Raw genomic sequence first — 16051 nt, 5'->3', positions numbered from 1 at the left:
GTGTAAAATGAATTGAAATGTATTCTGCTGTCATGTATCACTAAGTATAACAAATAAAAAACCACTTCCTTGCTTTCTTCCTCACTCTGTAGTAATTTATATGTTTATGGAGTACAAGGTGTTGTTTCAATACATGTGTGAAATGTGTAATGATCAGATCAGATGTAATCACACATCTATCACCTAACACAGTTATCATGTCTTTATGTTGGGAACATTCAAAATCCTCTCCACTAATTATTATGAAATATTAATTAATTACTGTCACCCATGGTTATTCCACTGTGCTATCCTAATGTTCTGTCTACTTGCATCCCTGGACAGAGGATGATTTAATAGACGTTTTATAGATTGAAATCACTTTCCTTCCTTCCTCCTCCTTTTCTTCCTTCCTTCCCTGTATATTTCGATGTGCTGTTGAATTCAGTTTGCTATTACTTTGTTGAAAAAAATATTTTTTTGCAATAGTGGAAATTGGACCCAGGGCCTTCCATATGATAATCAAGTGTTCTGCCACCAAGCTATATCCCCAACCCTAAATTAAATGTAGTTTATTTACCTCTTCATGTTTTAAATTTTTTTCTTATATGGCTAACAAATGAGGCAATCAAAAACTTACTGGGGATAAAGAAACCAGTGGAATTAATCTGACATAACTTTCCTATGTGCATGTAAATAAACCTCAGTAAATCTCACCATCATGTATATCCACAAGACAAAAACTCCAAGTAGCAAAAAGATCAATAGAGTAGAAGAAAGGAAATAGGGTAGGGAAGAGGGAAGGGATAGGGGGTGTTCTGGGGACTGAATCAGAGCAAATTATATTCCATGCTTTTATAATAATGTCAAAATGAATCCTAATGTTATATACAACTAAAAAAATAAAATAAAAGGAAAACTTACCCCGTAGAAGTCAGTCTCTCTCTCTCTCTCTCTCTCTCTCTCTCTCTCTCTCTCTCTTCTCTTTCGTTTTTCTTTCTTTTTTTTTTTTTGCCATACTGAGAACCACCCCAAGGCCTCATGTAGGTCAGGCAAGAACTCACTAATTAGATATAACTAGAGCTATATCTCTAGACTTGTTGAAAAATTTTTGAGTGTACATTTGTCAGGAAAATTGGTCTGTAGCTTTCCTTTTATATGAGCTCTTCGCTATATTTGATATAAGGGTGATGCTGCTTTTGTAGAAAGAATTCTAAAGAGTTTCATTCTTTTCAATATTGTTGAGTAGTCTGTGCAAAGAGAGTAAACATACCATTGGAAATGAGTCCAAAAATCACAAATTTCTATTCAAGGATGTAAAGAGTGTTATTTATAGTAGGAAAAATTAGAAACAATTGAAAATGACTAGGTATAGGCAGTACACTCATAAGAAAAAATATTTTACAAGTGATTACCAGGACATTTTTTGAAGATGGACACAAAGATTGGGTAATTCTAGAAATAACCTTCTTCCCACCATTTTTCCCCTTGAGTTTGACCTCAGTTTGACCAAGGCTCAGCCTCTATGTCCCACCGAGTTTCATTGCCCTGGTCCACAGCCTCTTCATGGCCTTCTTCACCTCAGCATTCCTCAGGGAGTAGATGACAGGGTTGAGTAGTGGGGTCACCACTGTGTAGAACACGGCTACCATCTTGTCTGCAGGCAGAGTGGTCGAAGGCCTCAGATAGATGAAGACACAGGGTACAAAGAACAACATGACCACGGTGATGTGGGACCCACAGGTGGAGAGGGCTTTGCGCCTCCCCTCAGAGCTCTGAGTCCTCAGATGAAGCAGGATGACCACATAGGACACCAAGAGGACCACAAAGCTGACCACAGAGAAGGTCCCACCATTAGCAACAATCAGAAGACCAATGAGGAGAGTGTCTGAGCAGGCCAGTTGGAGCAAGGGGAGCACATCACAGAAATAGTGGTCAATCACATTGGGGCCACAGAAGGGCAGTTGGAAGACAAGAAGGATCTCGGCAGAAGAATGCACAAAGCCCCCCACCCATGCCATTCCCACCAGGACCATGCACACCTGCTGATTCATGATGGTGGTGTAGTTGAGGGGCTTGCAGATGGCCACGTAGCGGTCATAGGCCATCACTGTGAGCAGGAAAACCTCAGCACCCCCAAAGAAGTGCAGGAAGAAAAGCTGTGTCATGCAGCCCCACCAAGGTATGGTTTTCCTCTCAGCCAGCAGATCTGAGATGAGTTTGAGGGCTGTAGTAGAGGAGTAGCAGATCTCCACAAAGGACAGGTAGCTGAGGAAGAAGTACATGGGGGATCCCAGACTTCTGCTGGTCAGGACACTGAGCACAATGAGGGAATTCCCCAGGACAATCATCACGTACAAGAGCAGAACAAGAGCAGAAAAATCACAAAGCAGACTCTTCTGCACCTCTTGACTGGGAGACAGTCCCAGGAGAATGAATTCAGTCAGTTGTATGTATTGGCCATGAGGTCACCACCAACAGGCAGCTATTTGGGTCTTGTGACCTGAAATGATAGAACACAAAAGACTTCTTCATGAACTGGGTGAGTTACATAGAGACACTTGCCAATCCGAGATGCTTGTGATCTAGGTTTTGAAAGATGTGGAGGAGTTAGTGAAGTGTAGATGGGAAGAGCTTTCCAAGAATGGGGACAGGAATTGTAGGTGCATTTTTCTTCGGTTAAGGTGACAAAAGCAACAAACTATCCAGAGAGACTACTACCAGTGTATGAAGAAATATTATGGATTTTGTGGTTTATTCTGCAGAAAATGTAAAGTCATCAAGTATGTCTGTCAATTAGAAATGAAATCATTTTGCATTCAGAGGTTGGAATAGAGGGAACAGAGCAGAGGAGGGGTGACATATTAAAAAGTCACTAAGTTCCCTCACTGGAACATGTTGGGCAGCCAAGGACAGTGGTACTCTGTCTATATCCTTCTTGTGCCTTTGTATATTCGGAACTATCTTTCACTGCAGCTTTACTGCATTACACTTTTATTTGCTTGTTTCTTAAATTGTTTCCAAAACAGTGTCCTTAACCTGTCCACATGCCCTTCTGAGTCTTAAAAGCGATGTTCTGTGGTGCACCTCCCTGGACTCAGCACCCCTAAGAGAACCACAAGGCTTTTTCTGAATCCGTCTTTCTCTTCCCCTCCTATTTCTTGTCCTCTAAACTTGGTCTCTGTGTAACCTTATTGCCTTCTCAGGATCCATTCAATCCATGCATGATTCTTCTGATGCTTTTTATTTTCTCCAATCATAATGAATCCAAATGCCAACAAAGTTCCCACACCTCTTTCCAGTGCCTACTCATTATCTGACTCATTCTTCTTGATATCATGGTATTTCAACCAATTATCATCACCACGGCTATCCAGTGACTGGTTTGCAGACTGTTCCAGCCAATGCTGGACTTTGTCTGAGCTAGTTGAGGCCAATGCGGTCTCATACACTGAGACTCCAGAGTACCTGAGCCTGGCAGCCTGATGACTTGTACTCAGGCCACAAAGCTTCCCCTCTTAATTGATGGAGAAGTTAGTTGAAGTCCACCAGAAGTCAGAGGGAATTCACTGAGAGAACTTACAATGACAGAAACAAAGAGAAGGCAAGGTCCTTCCCTAAATTCTTAGATTTTTGGGGAATTCTTCCATGCATTTATGGAAGAGAGTAACCATGTGGTATCTAGAAAGTTCTTTTTTTGGCAGGATTGGGGATTGAACTCAAGTCTGACTATGCTAGGTAAGTACTCTACCACTTCAGTTCTTTTATTTTAAATTTTAAGATAGGGTCTCCCTAAGTAGCCCAAGGTGACCTTGAATTTGGGATCCTTCCAACTCAGCCTCCTGAGTTACTGAGATGTTATTATCTTTTCCACACTCGAGGTCCAAACTCACATGCAAACCATTTCTACCTCAGAGGTAGATGTCATGACTCCCACTCCCAGTGCCATTCCACAACAGGTTGACTTCCCATCCTCTGTGTTTGCTTGGATGTCTCTCAGACCCAGGGAGTTCATGTCCCAGACCAAGGCCCTCGAACGAGTGGACCCATTTTTCTCAGGATGTTTTGGAATCCCAGGACTTCACACTGGATTATTTTGTTTTACCTGCCACCTGCCCACTGCACTCTGAGCCTCCTGTGGAAAGACTGTGTTTCCTCACCACTCTATCTCCCCTGTTGACTCCAGTCACAGCCACTAATAGCACTCAGTGTGTGTCCCTGGGGTGAGTGACATTGGATGTAATTTTCCCTTCCTTTTAAGCAGAATATTTGCTTGATCATAGATTTTTAGTCAATACAGAAAGAATAAAAGTCCCCAAGGACCAAACCACACTGTCTCCATTCCTGAATCCCGGAGCCTGGCACAGAACTTCCACCAGCTCTAGACTCACACAAGAGAACTTGTAAAACACAATGAGCCTCAGGGTCCCATTCCCTTTGCTTCAAAAGTGAAATTAATCATCACATACCTAAGATGTTCATGTTCAGAAAACAAAACTGACCCCAGTGTTACTGTGACTTTGCTGAGCTCACCACAGGGACCTTTTCTGTTTAAGACAGAGATGCAAATTCCTCCCTGAGATCAGCTCTGGGTTCGTGCAAGTTAACCAATTGAAAAGAATAAGTCAATCTAGTATCAGAACTTCTGCTTGCTCAGAGTCTCAAGATGAGGAATCTGTTCTACTTACAGTGTTAGACTTGGGAATGTGGGAGACTGAGGTAGCAGCATCCCAGATACACCTGACTCTTAAAAACAAGAGCCAAGTGTACTTGCCTCCCAGGTGTTCCAGGGAGAACTAAGAACCCTGTTAGCTCAGCCTTAAGTTCTTGCTGTTTAAATGGGGCACCTAGAGGGATGGCATGATCTGGTGAGAGGAGGTCTCCAGGGATCAGTACCCTTTCCCCTTCCTAATCAGACAGAATATCTCAAGGGAAGTGAACTTGCACAAACCTAGTAGGAAAAGAGAAATAATTGGGAATGTGAACAAATTAAATTCACCCAGAATTCATGACCACTCATCTGCATGGCACTGTTCACAAGGCAATGATCCGTCCCCTGCTCATCAGGAGCTTGATCCTGAGGTTGATATAAAATGACAGTACTCAATATTGTGGGTCCAAGGCTTCGGGAAACTGACATAGCTCATCTCAAAGCCTGTGGTGTGGAAGAGGAATAGATGGGTGGTTCCCAGCCAGGGGTGATTTACCCCAGAGGACACTGGGTAATGTGTGGAGCCATTGGCTGTTGTCCAAGCTGCCTGGTGAGGGAGGGGCTGCTGACAGGAAGCAGGGAGAGCCCAGGGAGGCTGTGACACATCCTACAGGCCAGGACTGTCCACATAGCAGAGGATTACCCAGCCCAGTGTCCATAGGACTGCTCTGTAGATCGCCTGCTATAGCTGAAGCAGATTTGCTCTGAATTCATAAGCATTGAAATGAGGTGTGGAGAACATGGGGATTCCTTACAGTGCTGTGACCACACCTGTGTGTGTTGTAAATTTAGTGTGATGGAATGTCTTAGAGATGCCACAGGAGAACTTTTTAAAATATGTGAACTGTATGCAAGCATTATTCACAAATGTCAACCCAGCCTTGAAAACTAAGAATCCCTAGTGTCAAATAGTGACTAAGGGGAAAACTATGAAGAGACATTTTATGATGTAGGTCAATGTTTGACAGAATTACTTTTCTACCTTTAATGATTGAGTTATCTATTTTCCTTTACGGATAAAGAAATACAGGAACAAAATCTAGCATGTAATAACATCAAGGCCTCAAGTATTTTTTTTAAGTTGTTGATAGACCTGTATTTGTTTATTTATTTATTTATTTGTGGTGCTGAGTATCAAACCCAGTGCCTAGTACATCCCAGGCAAGTGTATTACTGCTGAGCCCCAGCCCCAGCCCAAGCCTCAAGTATTTATGCAAAACCTCTATGTATTCTGCAATATGTCCTGAAGAAGTCAAGTTTCTGTGATAATCTATCAGCCGAAGTATTGTCTACATTCAAAATTTGGCTTAATAAATATAAGGAAGATTAATTTTAATACATGTATGAAAGTGTTTGTTATAGGGAAACTATCTTTTAAAAATAATTGTGGTATATAATTGTGCTTGTTTTTCACACTTAAAAGTGTGAAGTGTGTTTGACTTTTGAAGTTGATTTTATTTTCTATTCTGGGATTGATTTAACCCATTGACTAAGACTTTTTTTTTTTCAGTTCCAATTATACTCCACCAATTTTTTTCTTCTCAATCATAGAAGAAATTCACACCAACTTTTTGGGAAAAGTTATTTGGAATGTGAAATAAATCAATGGCTATCAGTTAATGCTTTTATTTAAACAAATGGAAAAGTAAAATAGAAAAAAAAAAGATCGTACCAATTTTTATTTACCATAGTCAAATGCTGAAATGAATGTAAGGTCTACAACAAGAGAATTTTTTATTATTATGTATTCATGAAATGCAATACTATTTACTAAATACAAAGAATAATCTCTTGGAAGCCAAAATAAAGATGAGTCTCAAAGACATTACATTGAGAGAATTAAGCTAGTTAGGAGAATGTACATGCCTCATGCTTGCATTCATAGGAGTCTAGGAAGGGTTTACCTAATCCATCCTGATAGAGATTAGATGAGTGTTGCCAGTTGGGGTTGGAGATTACCTGGGAGGAATCATTAGAAGTTTCTGGAATGATAGAAATAGTTCCCTTTTTGTTTGGGATATTAGTTACATAGTGCGTGAATTTGTCAAAGATTATTGGATTTATTGAACTGTGAAATATTATTGGACTCAAGATTTTACAATCAGTTGTTTATGAGTTTTCAGGGATGTTAAGCATAGATTTAGATACTATTCAGTTGGAGGCATCCATCGCTATGAAAAAGTTTCTAATGTGAAGAGCTTCTAGGGAGCAAAGTTTATTTTCACTCATGGTTTCATGGGTTTCAGTCCATAGTCATTTGGACATGTTGCTTTGGCCTGTGGTATCATGATACATCATGGCAGGTGTGCGTGATGGAGGAAGCCTGCTCACCCCATGGTAAAAGAGAAACAAAGAGAGACAGAAAGGTTCCAGGATCCCAATGCCCACTTTGTGGGTTTGAGTCAGTGATTTAACTTCCAACCATGAGGCCTGACTTCCTGAAGATTCCATTATCTTTTAATATTGCCAAAGACCATGGGCCAACCCTTTCACACATAGGTCTTTGGCCACATTTCTGCTCTAAACTTTAGCCATAACCACTGTGATGGACAGGCACAGGTGGGGAGAGGTGTTCATCCCTCCTCTTCAGAAGGCTTCCTCAAGATGTCCAGGATGACAGTATAGCAAGACAGCCGGAGGAGGATGGAGGAAAGAGAGATCAATTCAGTGTTGGGGAACACAGTCACCTCGTGGGGAAAGCTCTCAGCCCAGGCGATCTTGAGGACAGGATGGACACCACAGAAGCACTGGGCAATGATGTTGGGAACAGAGCAGGGTAACTGGACAGAGAAAGGATCTGAACCATAGAAGGAATTATGCCCTGTTGAGAAGTCATCCATCAAACAGTAACAGACAGGTAGGATTATAGTTTTTTTATATTAAAGAGTCTTGCACATATCCCAGTGGTCATAATTCATCCCTGTGAACAGGAGGAACGCCTCACCCTCAAGACGTTGAAGAAGAATGTCTGAAATAGCCAGGTCACTTTCAGAATTAGGAGGTCATTGTCCACACTGTGGCCAGGTACATGGGAAGGAGCACCACAAACACACTCTCTACCCGTCTGGATCCAGGAAAGGCCAGTGATAATTACCTCTGTCACATTTGTGTTGGTCTCAGATTTAGTTCAAATGTGTTAGAAGCCAGGCATTGAGAAGCATGTTGTAAAATAGTGATTCAAACACCACCTGACCCCACTTATAGCACTTTAGAGAGTGCATTGCAATGTACAACACCAAAAAACCAAACAACTCAATCAATAAATGAGCCAAGGAACTGAACAGACGCTTCTCAGAAGAAGATATACAAGTGATCAGCATACTTATGAAAAAATGTTCAACATCTCTAGGAATTAGAAAAATGCAGATCAAAATTACTTTAAGATTTCATCTCACTCCAGTTAAGAAAGGCAGTCATCAAGAATACAAGCAATAATAAGTGTGGGCAAGGATGTGGGGGAAAAGGTACACTCATACATTGCTGGTGGGACTGCAAATTGGTACAACACTTTTGAGGAGATTCCTTAGAAAACCTGGAATGGAACCACCATTTGATCCAGCTATCCCACTCCTCAGTCTATACCCAAAGGATGTAAAATCAGCATATTATTGTGACACAGTCACATCAATAGCAGCTCAATTCGTAATAGTTAAACTGTGGAAACAACCTCAGGTGCCCATCAATAGATGAATGGATAAAGAAACTGGATACACACACACACACACACACACACACACAATGAATATTACTTAGCATTAAAAAAGAACAAAATTACCGCACTTGCTGGTAAATGGATGGAGTTGGAGAGTATCATGCTATGTGAAGGAAGCCAATCCCTGCAAAACAAAGGCTAAATGTTTTCTCTGATTAGTGGATGCTGATCCATAGTGGGGAGAGGGGGACATGAGAATAATGGAGGAACTTTGGGATGGGCCAAGGGGAGGGTGGGGAGGGGAGAAAGCATGGGGTGGGAAAGATGGTAGAATGAGATGGACATCATTACTGTAGGCACATATACGATTGCATAAATGGTGTGACTCTACATCATGCACAACCAGAGAATTGAAATGTTGTGCTTTATTGTGTACAAGGAATTGGAATGCATTCTGCTATCATGTATCACTAAGTATAACAAATAAAAAATAAAAAATCACTTCCTTGCTTTATTCTTCACTCCATAGTAATTTATATGTTTATGGGGTACAATGTGATGTTTCAATACATGTGTGAAATGTGTAATGATCAGATCAGATCACATATCTATCACTTAACACAGTTATTATGTCTTTGTGTTGGGAACATTCAAAATCCTCTCCACCAATTATTATGAAATATTAATTAATTACTGTCACCCATGGTTATTCCACTATGCTATCCTAATGTTCTGTCTACTTGCATCCCTGGACAGAGGATGATTTAATAGACGTTTTATAGATTGAAATCACTTTCCTTCCTTCCTCCTCCTTTTCTTCCTTCCTTCCCTGTATATTTCGATGTGTTGTTGAATTCAGTTTGCTATTACTTTGTTGAATTTTTTTTTTGCAATATTGGAGAGTGAGCTCAGGGCCTTCCATATGTTAAGCAAGTGCTCTGCCACCAAGCTACATCCCCAATCCTAAATTAAATGTAGTTTATTTACCTCTTCATGTTTTAATTTTTTTTCTTATATGGCTAACAAATGAGGCAATCAAAACCTTATTGGGGATAAGGAAGAACAGTGGGATAAATCAGGACCTAACTTTCCTATGTGCATATATGATTGATTATACCACAGAGAATCTCACTATCATGTATATCCACAAGACAAATACTGTAAATAGCAAAAAGAGCAGTAGAGTAGAAGAAAGGAAATAGGGGGAGGGAAGAGGGGAGGGATATTGGTGTTCTGGGGACTGAATTAGATCAAATTATATTCCATGCTTTCATAATTATGTCAAAATTCTAATGTTATATACAACTAAAAAGAACTGTAAAAGCAAACTTACTCTGTGGAAGATTCTCTCTCTCTCCCTATCTCTGTATCTGTCTTTGTCTCTTTTTCTTTTCTTTCTATCTTTCTTTTTATTTTCAGTACTGAGGACCAAACCCAAGGTCTCATGTAGGCCAGGCAAGAATGAATTCTACCCCTGAGCTACATCTCTAGCCTAGTTCAAAATTTTTTGAATGTTTTTTTTTTGATAAAGAATATTGGTCTGCAGTTTTTCTTTTCTGTTGACTCTTTGTATACGCTTGATATGAGGGTCATGCTGACCTTATAGAAAGAATTTTAAAGAGTTCCCTTCTTTTCAATATTTTTGAATAGTCTGAGCAAATTTACTCTTAAAGAGAGTTAAACTCACCATAGCAATGAGTTCAAAATAAAAAGTTTGTTAGAGATTTCTATTCAAGAATATTTAAAAGAGTGTTATTTATAGTACTAAAAACTAGAAGCAACAGAAAATGGCTAGGTATATTCAATACATCAATAAGAGGAAATATTTTACAGGTGATTAAAAGGAAATTTTTAAAATATAAACACCAGATAGAGTAACTCTAGAATTAATCTCCTTCTATCCATTATTCCCCTTAAGTTTGTACCCAGTATCGTTCCAAAACCAAGGACCAGTACCAAGACTCAGCCTCTATGTCCCACCTAGTTTCATTGTCCTGGTCCACAGCCTCTTCATGGCCTTCTTCACCTCAGCATTCCTCAGGGAGTAGATGACAGGGTTGAGGAGTGGGGTCACCACTGTGTAGAACACGGCTACCATCTTGTCTGCAGGCAGAGTGGTCGAAGGCCTCATGTAGATGAAGACACAGGGCACAAAGAACAACATGACCACGGTGATGTGGGACCCACAGGTGGAGAGGGCTTTGTGCCTCCCCTCAGAGCTCCGAGTCCTCAGATGAAGCAGGATGACCACATAGGACACCAAGAGGACCACAAAGCTGATCACAGACAGGGTCCCCCCATTAGCAACAATCAGCAGACCAATGAGGAGAGTGTCTGAGCAGGCCAGTTGGAGCAAGGGGAGCACATCACAGAAATAGTGGTCAATCACATTGGGGCCACAGAAGGGCAGGTGGAAGACGAGAAGGATCTGGGAAAGGGAATGCACAAAGCCCCCCACCCATGCCATTCCCACCAGGACCATGCACACCTGCTGGTTCATGATGGTGGTGTAGTTGAGGGGCTTGCAGATGGCCACATAGCGGTCATAGGCCATCACTGTGAGAATGAACATTTCGATGCCCCCGAAGAAGTGCACGAAGAAAATCTGTGTCATGCAGCCCCACCAGGATATGGTTTTCCTCTCGGCCAGCAGATCTGAGATGAGTTTGGGGGCTGTAGAAGAGGAGTAGCAGATCTCCACGAAGGACAGGTAGCTGAGGAAGAAGTACATGGGGGACCCCAGACTTCTGCTGGTCAGGACAGTGAGCACAATGAGGGAATTCCCCAGGACAATTGCCACGTACAAGAGCAGAAAAATCACAAAGCAAACTTTCTGCACCTCCTGATTGGGAGACAGTCCCAGGAAAATGAATTCAGTCACGTTGTATGTATTGGCCATGAGGTCACCACTAACAGGCAGCTATTTGAATGGTGTGATCTGAAATGATAGAACATAACGACTTCTTCATGAACTGGGATGAGATACATACAAACGTGCCTCTCTGAGGTGCTTGTGAGCTAGATATTGAAAGATAAGTCTTCTTTATAGAAGAAGGGAAGAGCATTGCAAGAATGGAGACAGCAACTAGGGACACACTGCGTGTGGCTGGAGTAAGGTGACAATAATAACAAGTAAGGCTGTCCAGAGAGTTTGGTACCTGTGTATGGAAGTACTCTTACAGATTTTGGGGTTTATTCTGTAGAAAATCAAAGTCACCAAAGATGTTTGTCATTTGGAAAGTGAAATGATATTGTATGGAGAGGTTAGAGTAGTGGAAGCAGAGCAGAGGGGCAACCAGATAAATGACAGCACGTCCTCTCATTGGACAACGTGGGCACACAGGACAGTGTGGCTGGGTCTCCGTAGTACATCTTTCTATTGCCTTGGCTAATTGTATTACCTGTCACTGCAGCTTTCTTGCATTACACTTATATTTGCTTGTTTCCTAAAAATGGTTTCCAAAACAGTGTCCTCATCCTGTCCACAACACTTCAGAGTCTTAGAAGAGATGTCCTGTGGTGCACCTCCCTGGACTTGGAACCCCCAAGGGGCCACAAGGCTTTGTCTGAGTCCTTATTTCTACTTCCCCTCTTATTTCTTGTCCTCTGAACTTGGTCTTCTTGTGGCCTCATTGCTTTCTAAGGATCCCTTCAATCCATGCACAATTCTCATCACAGGCACTTTTCATTTCCTCCAAGCATTATGCATCCAGGGCCAACAAAGTTCCCACATCCCTCCCCAGGGCCCACTCAATCTCTGACCCATCCCTATCTACTCCTAGTCTCTCAACGCCTTGTCATCACCAAGATTCCCCACTGCCTGATATGCAGGTAGTCCTGCTCCATTCTAGTCTGTGTCTGAGCTGGCTGAGGTCAATGTACATGAGCTGTGGTCTCACATCCTGAGACTCTAGAGCACCTGATACTGGAGCCAGACGACCAACCCTCATACCACAAAGCTTCCTTTCTCCAGTGATGGAGACAGGCTGAGGTGGTTGAGCACCATCAGGACCCAGAGGTAACTCAAGGAGAGAATTTATTTTTACAGAAACAAAGAGAAGGCAAGGTTCATAGTAAGTTCTTAGGTCCCTGGGCAAATCTACCAAGCCATTCATGGAAGAAGGCTTAAGTGTGGTAATAGTCTGGTTTCCTGGATTAAAATGCATGTTTTCAGATTGTATCTATGTAATATTGAAAGCTATTTCTCCCCCAACCCCACTAGTTAAGCATTCTAACACTGACCTGCACCCTGAATCATTTATTTTTTATTTTGAGACAGGATCTCCCTACATTCTTGAGGGAGACCTGCATCTTCTGATTGAGATTCAGGCTAGCACCATTGCATCCACCTAGAGAGTTATTTAACCTCTTCCCCACTCACAGCTCAAGTAACATGCAGGTCTTACCTACCTCAGAGATGCATGACTTCCACTCCCAGGTCCATCCCAGGCTAAGTTCTGTTCCTGTCCTCTGTGCTGCCTTGGATATTTCTCAGTTAGGAAATCCGTTTTGTCAGACCAGAGTCCCTCACAGCTGGTGGCCCCCTTTCCCTTGGATATTTTGGAATCACAGGGCTTCACACTGGATTATATTGTTTTATGTGGCCACCTGCCTCCTGCAGCATGGGCCTCTGAAGGGAGAGACTGCATCTTCTCACCATGCCATCTCCACTGCTTACTCCTGTGACCACCACCTGATTGCACTCAGTGAGTGTCAGGGTTTTAATGACCCTGGGTATGTGTGTCTTCCCTGGCCTTCTAAGCACAGTATTTGCTATACTATAGGTGTTCAGTAAATCTTGAAAGAACAAAGGTCCCCAAGGACCAAGACCATATCTTCTCCATTCCTGCATCCCAGATGCTGGCACATTGCTGCCCTCCACACTCACATAAGAAAACTTTGTAAAACACCATACGCGTTAGGGACCCATTCCCTGTGCTTTAAGAGTGAATCAATCATCACATAACAAAGAAGCCCATGTTCATAAAAAAAAACTGACAACAGTGTTTCTGTGCCTTTGCTGAACTCACCACAGTGACCTTTCTGTTCTGAAGATAAGAGATGTAAATTCCTCCCTGAGAACAGCCCTGGACGCAGGCATGCTGCCAGTTAGCCAGCGGAGATGCATCAGGCCAATCTAGGACCAGAATTTTTGTTTGCCTGGTGTCTCAAGATGAGGGATCTGTTCTACTTACAGCTTTAGACTTGAGAACGTGGGAGACTGAGGTACCAGTTTCTCAGATCCATCTGAACTTAAAGACAAGAGCCATGTAGACTTGCCTCCCAGGTGTTCCACAGAGAACTAAAACCCTAGCGAATTAGCCTTAAATCAAGCTGTTTAAAAGGGACACATAGGGGATGGCATGATCAGGTGAGAGGAGGTCTGCAGGGATCAGTACCCTTTCCCCTTCCTAATCAGGCAGAATATCTCAGGGGAAGCAGGACCTGCACAAGCCTAGTAGGAAAAAAATTGTGAAATGTGAACAAATTAAATTCACCCAGAATTCACAGACACTCACTTGCATGGTGCTGTTCACAGGCAATGATCCCTCTCCTGCTCCTCAGGGCTTCACATAAAATGACAGTACTGAGACTTAGGGAAACTGACATAGCACATCTCAAAGCCTGTGGTGTGGAAGAGGAATAGATGGGTGGTTCCCAGCCAGGGGTGATTTACCCCAGAGGACACTGGGTAATGTGTGGAGCCATTGGCTCTTGTCCAAGCTGCCTGGTGAGGGAGGGGCTGCTGACAGGAAGCAGGGAGAGCCCAGGGAGGCTGTGACACATCCTACAAGGCCCAGGACTGTCTGCAGGACTGCAGAGAATTACCAGCCCAGTGTCCATAGGACTGCCCTGGAGATGCCCTGCTTTAGCTGAAGCAGATTTGCTCCGAATTCATAAGCATTGAAATGAGGTGTGGAGAACATGGGGATTCCTTACAGGGCTTTGACCACACCTGTGTGTGTGTTGTAAATTTAGTGTGGTGGGATGTCTCAGAGATGCCATAAGAGAACTTTGTAATATGAACAGGATTTCTTCAAGCCTCATTCACTAATGTCAACTCCGCCTTAAATCAAAGTGTCTCAAGTGTAAACTAGTGACTAAGGAGAAAACTATGAAGTGACATTTATGATTAGGACAATGTTTGACAGAATCATTTTTCTACCTGTAATAACTGAGTTAACCATTGTCCTTAACAGAGGAAGAAACCTAGGGAAGAAAATTATCAGGTAATTACATCAAAGCTAGAAGTATTCATGCGAAACCTCTATGTATTCCACAATATGTCCTCATGAGATTGAGTTTCTGTCAAAATCTGTGAGCCAGAGTATTGTCTCATTGAAAGAAGTATTGTCTCATAAAACTAGATCAGTTTTAATATGAATCTTTGAATGTTTGTTAGAGAAAAACTACATTTTAAAACTTATTTTTGCTGTTAGACTGTGCCTGCTTACTTAAAATTATAAATAGTTTTTAGCTTCAGAGGTGGAATTTATATTCTATTCTGATAAAGATTATTAACCCATTGATTTGTGACCTTAGATTTTTTATTTCCAATAGATCCCAGTCTTTTCTCCTTCCAGAAATAGGAATATATTTATTCACACCCTTCTTTGTGAAATGTTATTGGGCATATAATAAGTGGATGGCTATCAGTTCATCCTTTCTTTAACAAGTGGGAATGTTAAAAACCCATTGTAGCAGAGCTTATTGACCACATTGGTTACTGAAATCAATGCCATGTCTTCCAACCAGAGAATTTTTTTACTGTTGCGTTTTCATGAAATGGAATATTACTTACTAAATGCAAAGAACAATCTCTTGGAAGCCACAAAACAGATGACTCTCAAAAATGTTAGATCAAGAGAATGGAGTCACATAGAAGAGTGTTCATGCTTCATGCTTGCATTCATAGGAGGCTAGGAAGAAGCTAAAGAATTCCATGATAATAGAAATTAAATGAGCAGGTGCCAGTTGGCCAGACAGGGTTAGGATTACCTGGGAGGAGTCATGAGTAGTTCTGGGATGATAGAAATATTTCCTTTTAGTTTAGGATGTTGGCTCCACAGTTTATAAATTTGTCAAAAATTATTGAATTTATTGGAATGTAAAAATTTATTGGACTCAAGGTCTTGACATTTCATGGAATCACAGAATTTCGATTGTTTGTGAGGTTTCACAATGTTAGGTGGTAGATTTGGATTTTGTTCAGTCAGGGGGACATCAGAGTCAAATGCTCTCCTATCTCACTGTGCTCAGATGCACCATCCTCCATGAAACCACCAAACTAAAGCCTCTTGTGGTAGACTGTATCTCTTCACATCTAAGCATCTCATGTAATCCCATTCTCTTTTGCCAGTGCTCACTCTCCAACCTTCTTTGCATATAGGGGTAGACCCCTATCCAGTTCTGGCAAATAATAATGATAAAGGAAAAAGAAATCTGTTAAGGTCTGTAAATAAGTCAAAAATAACACCTGGTATTTTGCCAGAGAAATATTAGAGTTCGTAAACAAGTCTGGATGGTGCCTGGCAAAATGCCAGAGGGAGTGGTTTGAGAAGTAACAAAAGCGAGCCATTAAGTGTGGAGATTCGCCAATCAAAATCCCAACAGCATATCTTATAGAAATCGATAAAAGAATCATGAAATTCATATGGAATAATAAAAGACCCAGAATAGCAAAAACAATACTAAGCAGGAAGTGTGAA

General features: G+C 41.6%; 1 protein-coding gene and 1 pseudogene across 1 annotated transcript; both read right to left on the bottom strand.

Annotated features, from left to right (window-relative positions):
- Positions 1–1502: 1502 nt before the first annotated feature.
- On the bottom strand, positions 1503–2443 carry LOC144254233 (olfactory receptor 4X2-like; annotated as a pseudogene).
- A 7868-nt stretch (positions 2444–10311) lies between these two features.
- Positions 10312–11241, bottom strand: LOC113175061 (olfactory receptor 4X2-like). The gene has a single exon (XM_026379225.2). It carries the CDS (start codon positions 11239–11241, stop codon positions 10312–10314), a length of 930 nt encoding a protein of 309 aa, XP_026235010.2.
- Positions 11242–16051: the final 4810 nt, after the last annotated feature.

This window comes from Urocitellus parryii, chromosome 4, assembly GCF_045843805.1.
Source record: "Urocitellus parryii isolate mUroPar1 chromosome 4, mUroPar1.hap1, whole genome shotgun sequence".
Lineage (NCBI taxonomy): Eukaryota > Metazoa > Chordata > Mammalia > Rodentia > Sciuridae > Urocitellus > Urocitellus parryii.
Note: the sequence above shows the minus strand (reverse complement) of the source record. Positions and strands in the feature narration are given on the sequence as shown.

Excerpts from the sequence above, each read along its gene's own strand:
- LOC113175061 (XM_026379225.2), bottom strand. The coding sequence starts at position 11,241 with ATGGCCAATACATACAACGTGACTGAATTCATTTTCCTGGGACTGTCT.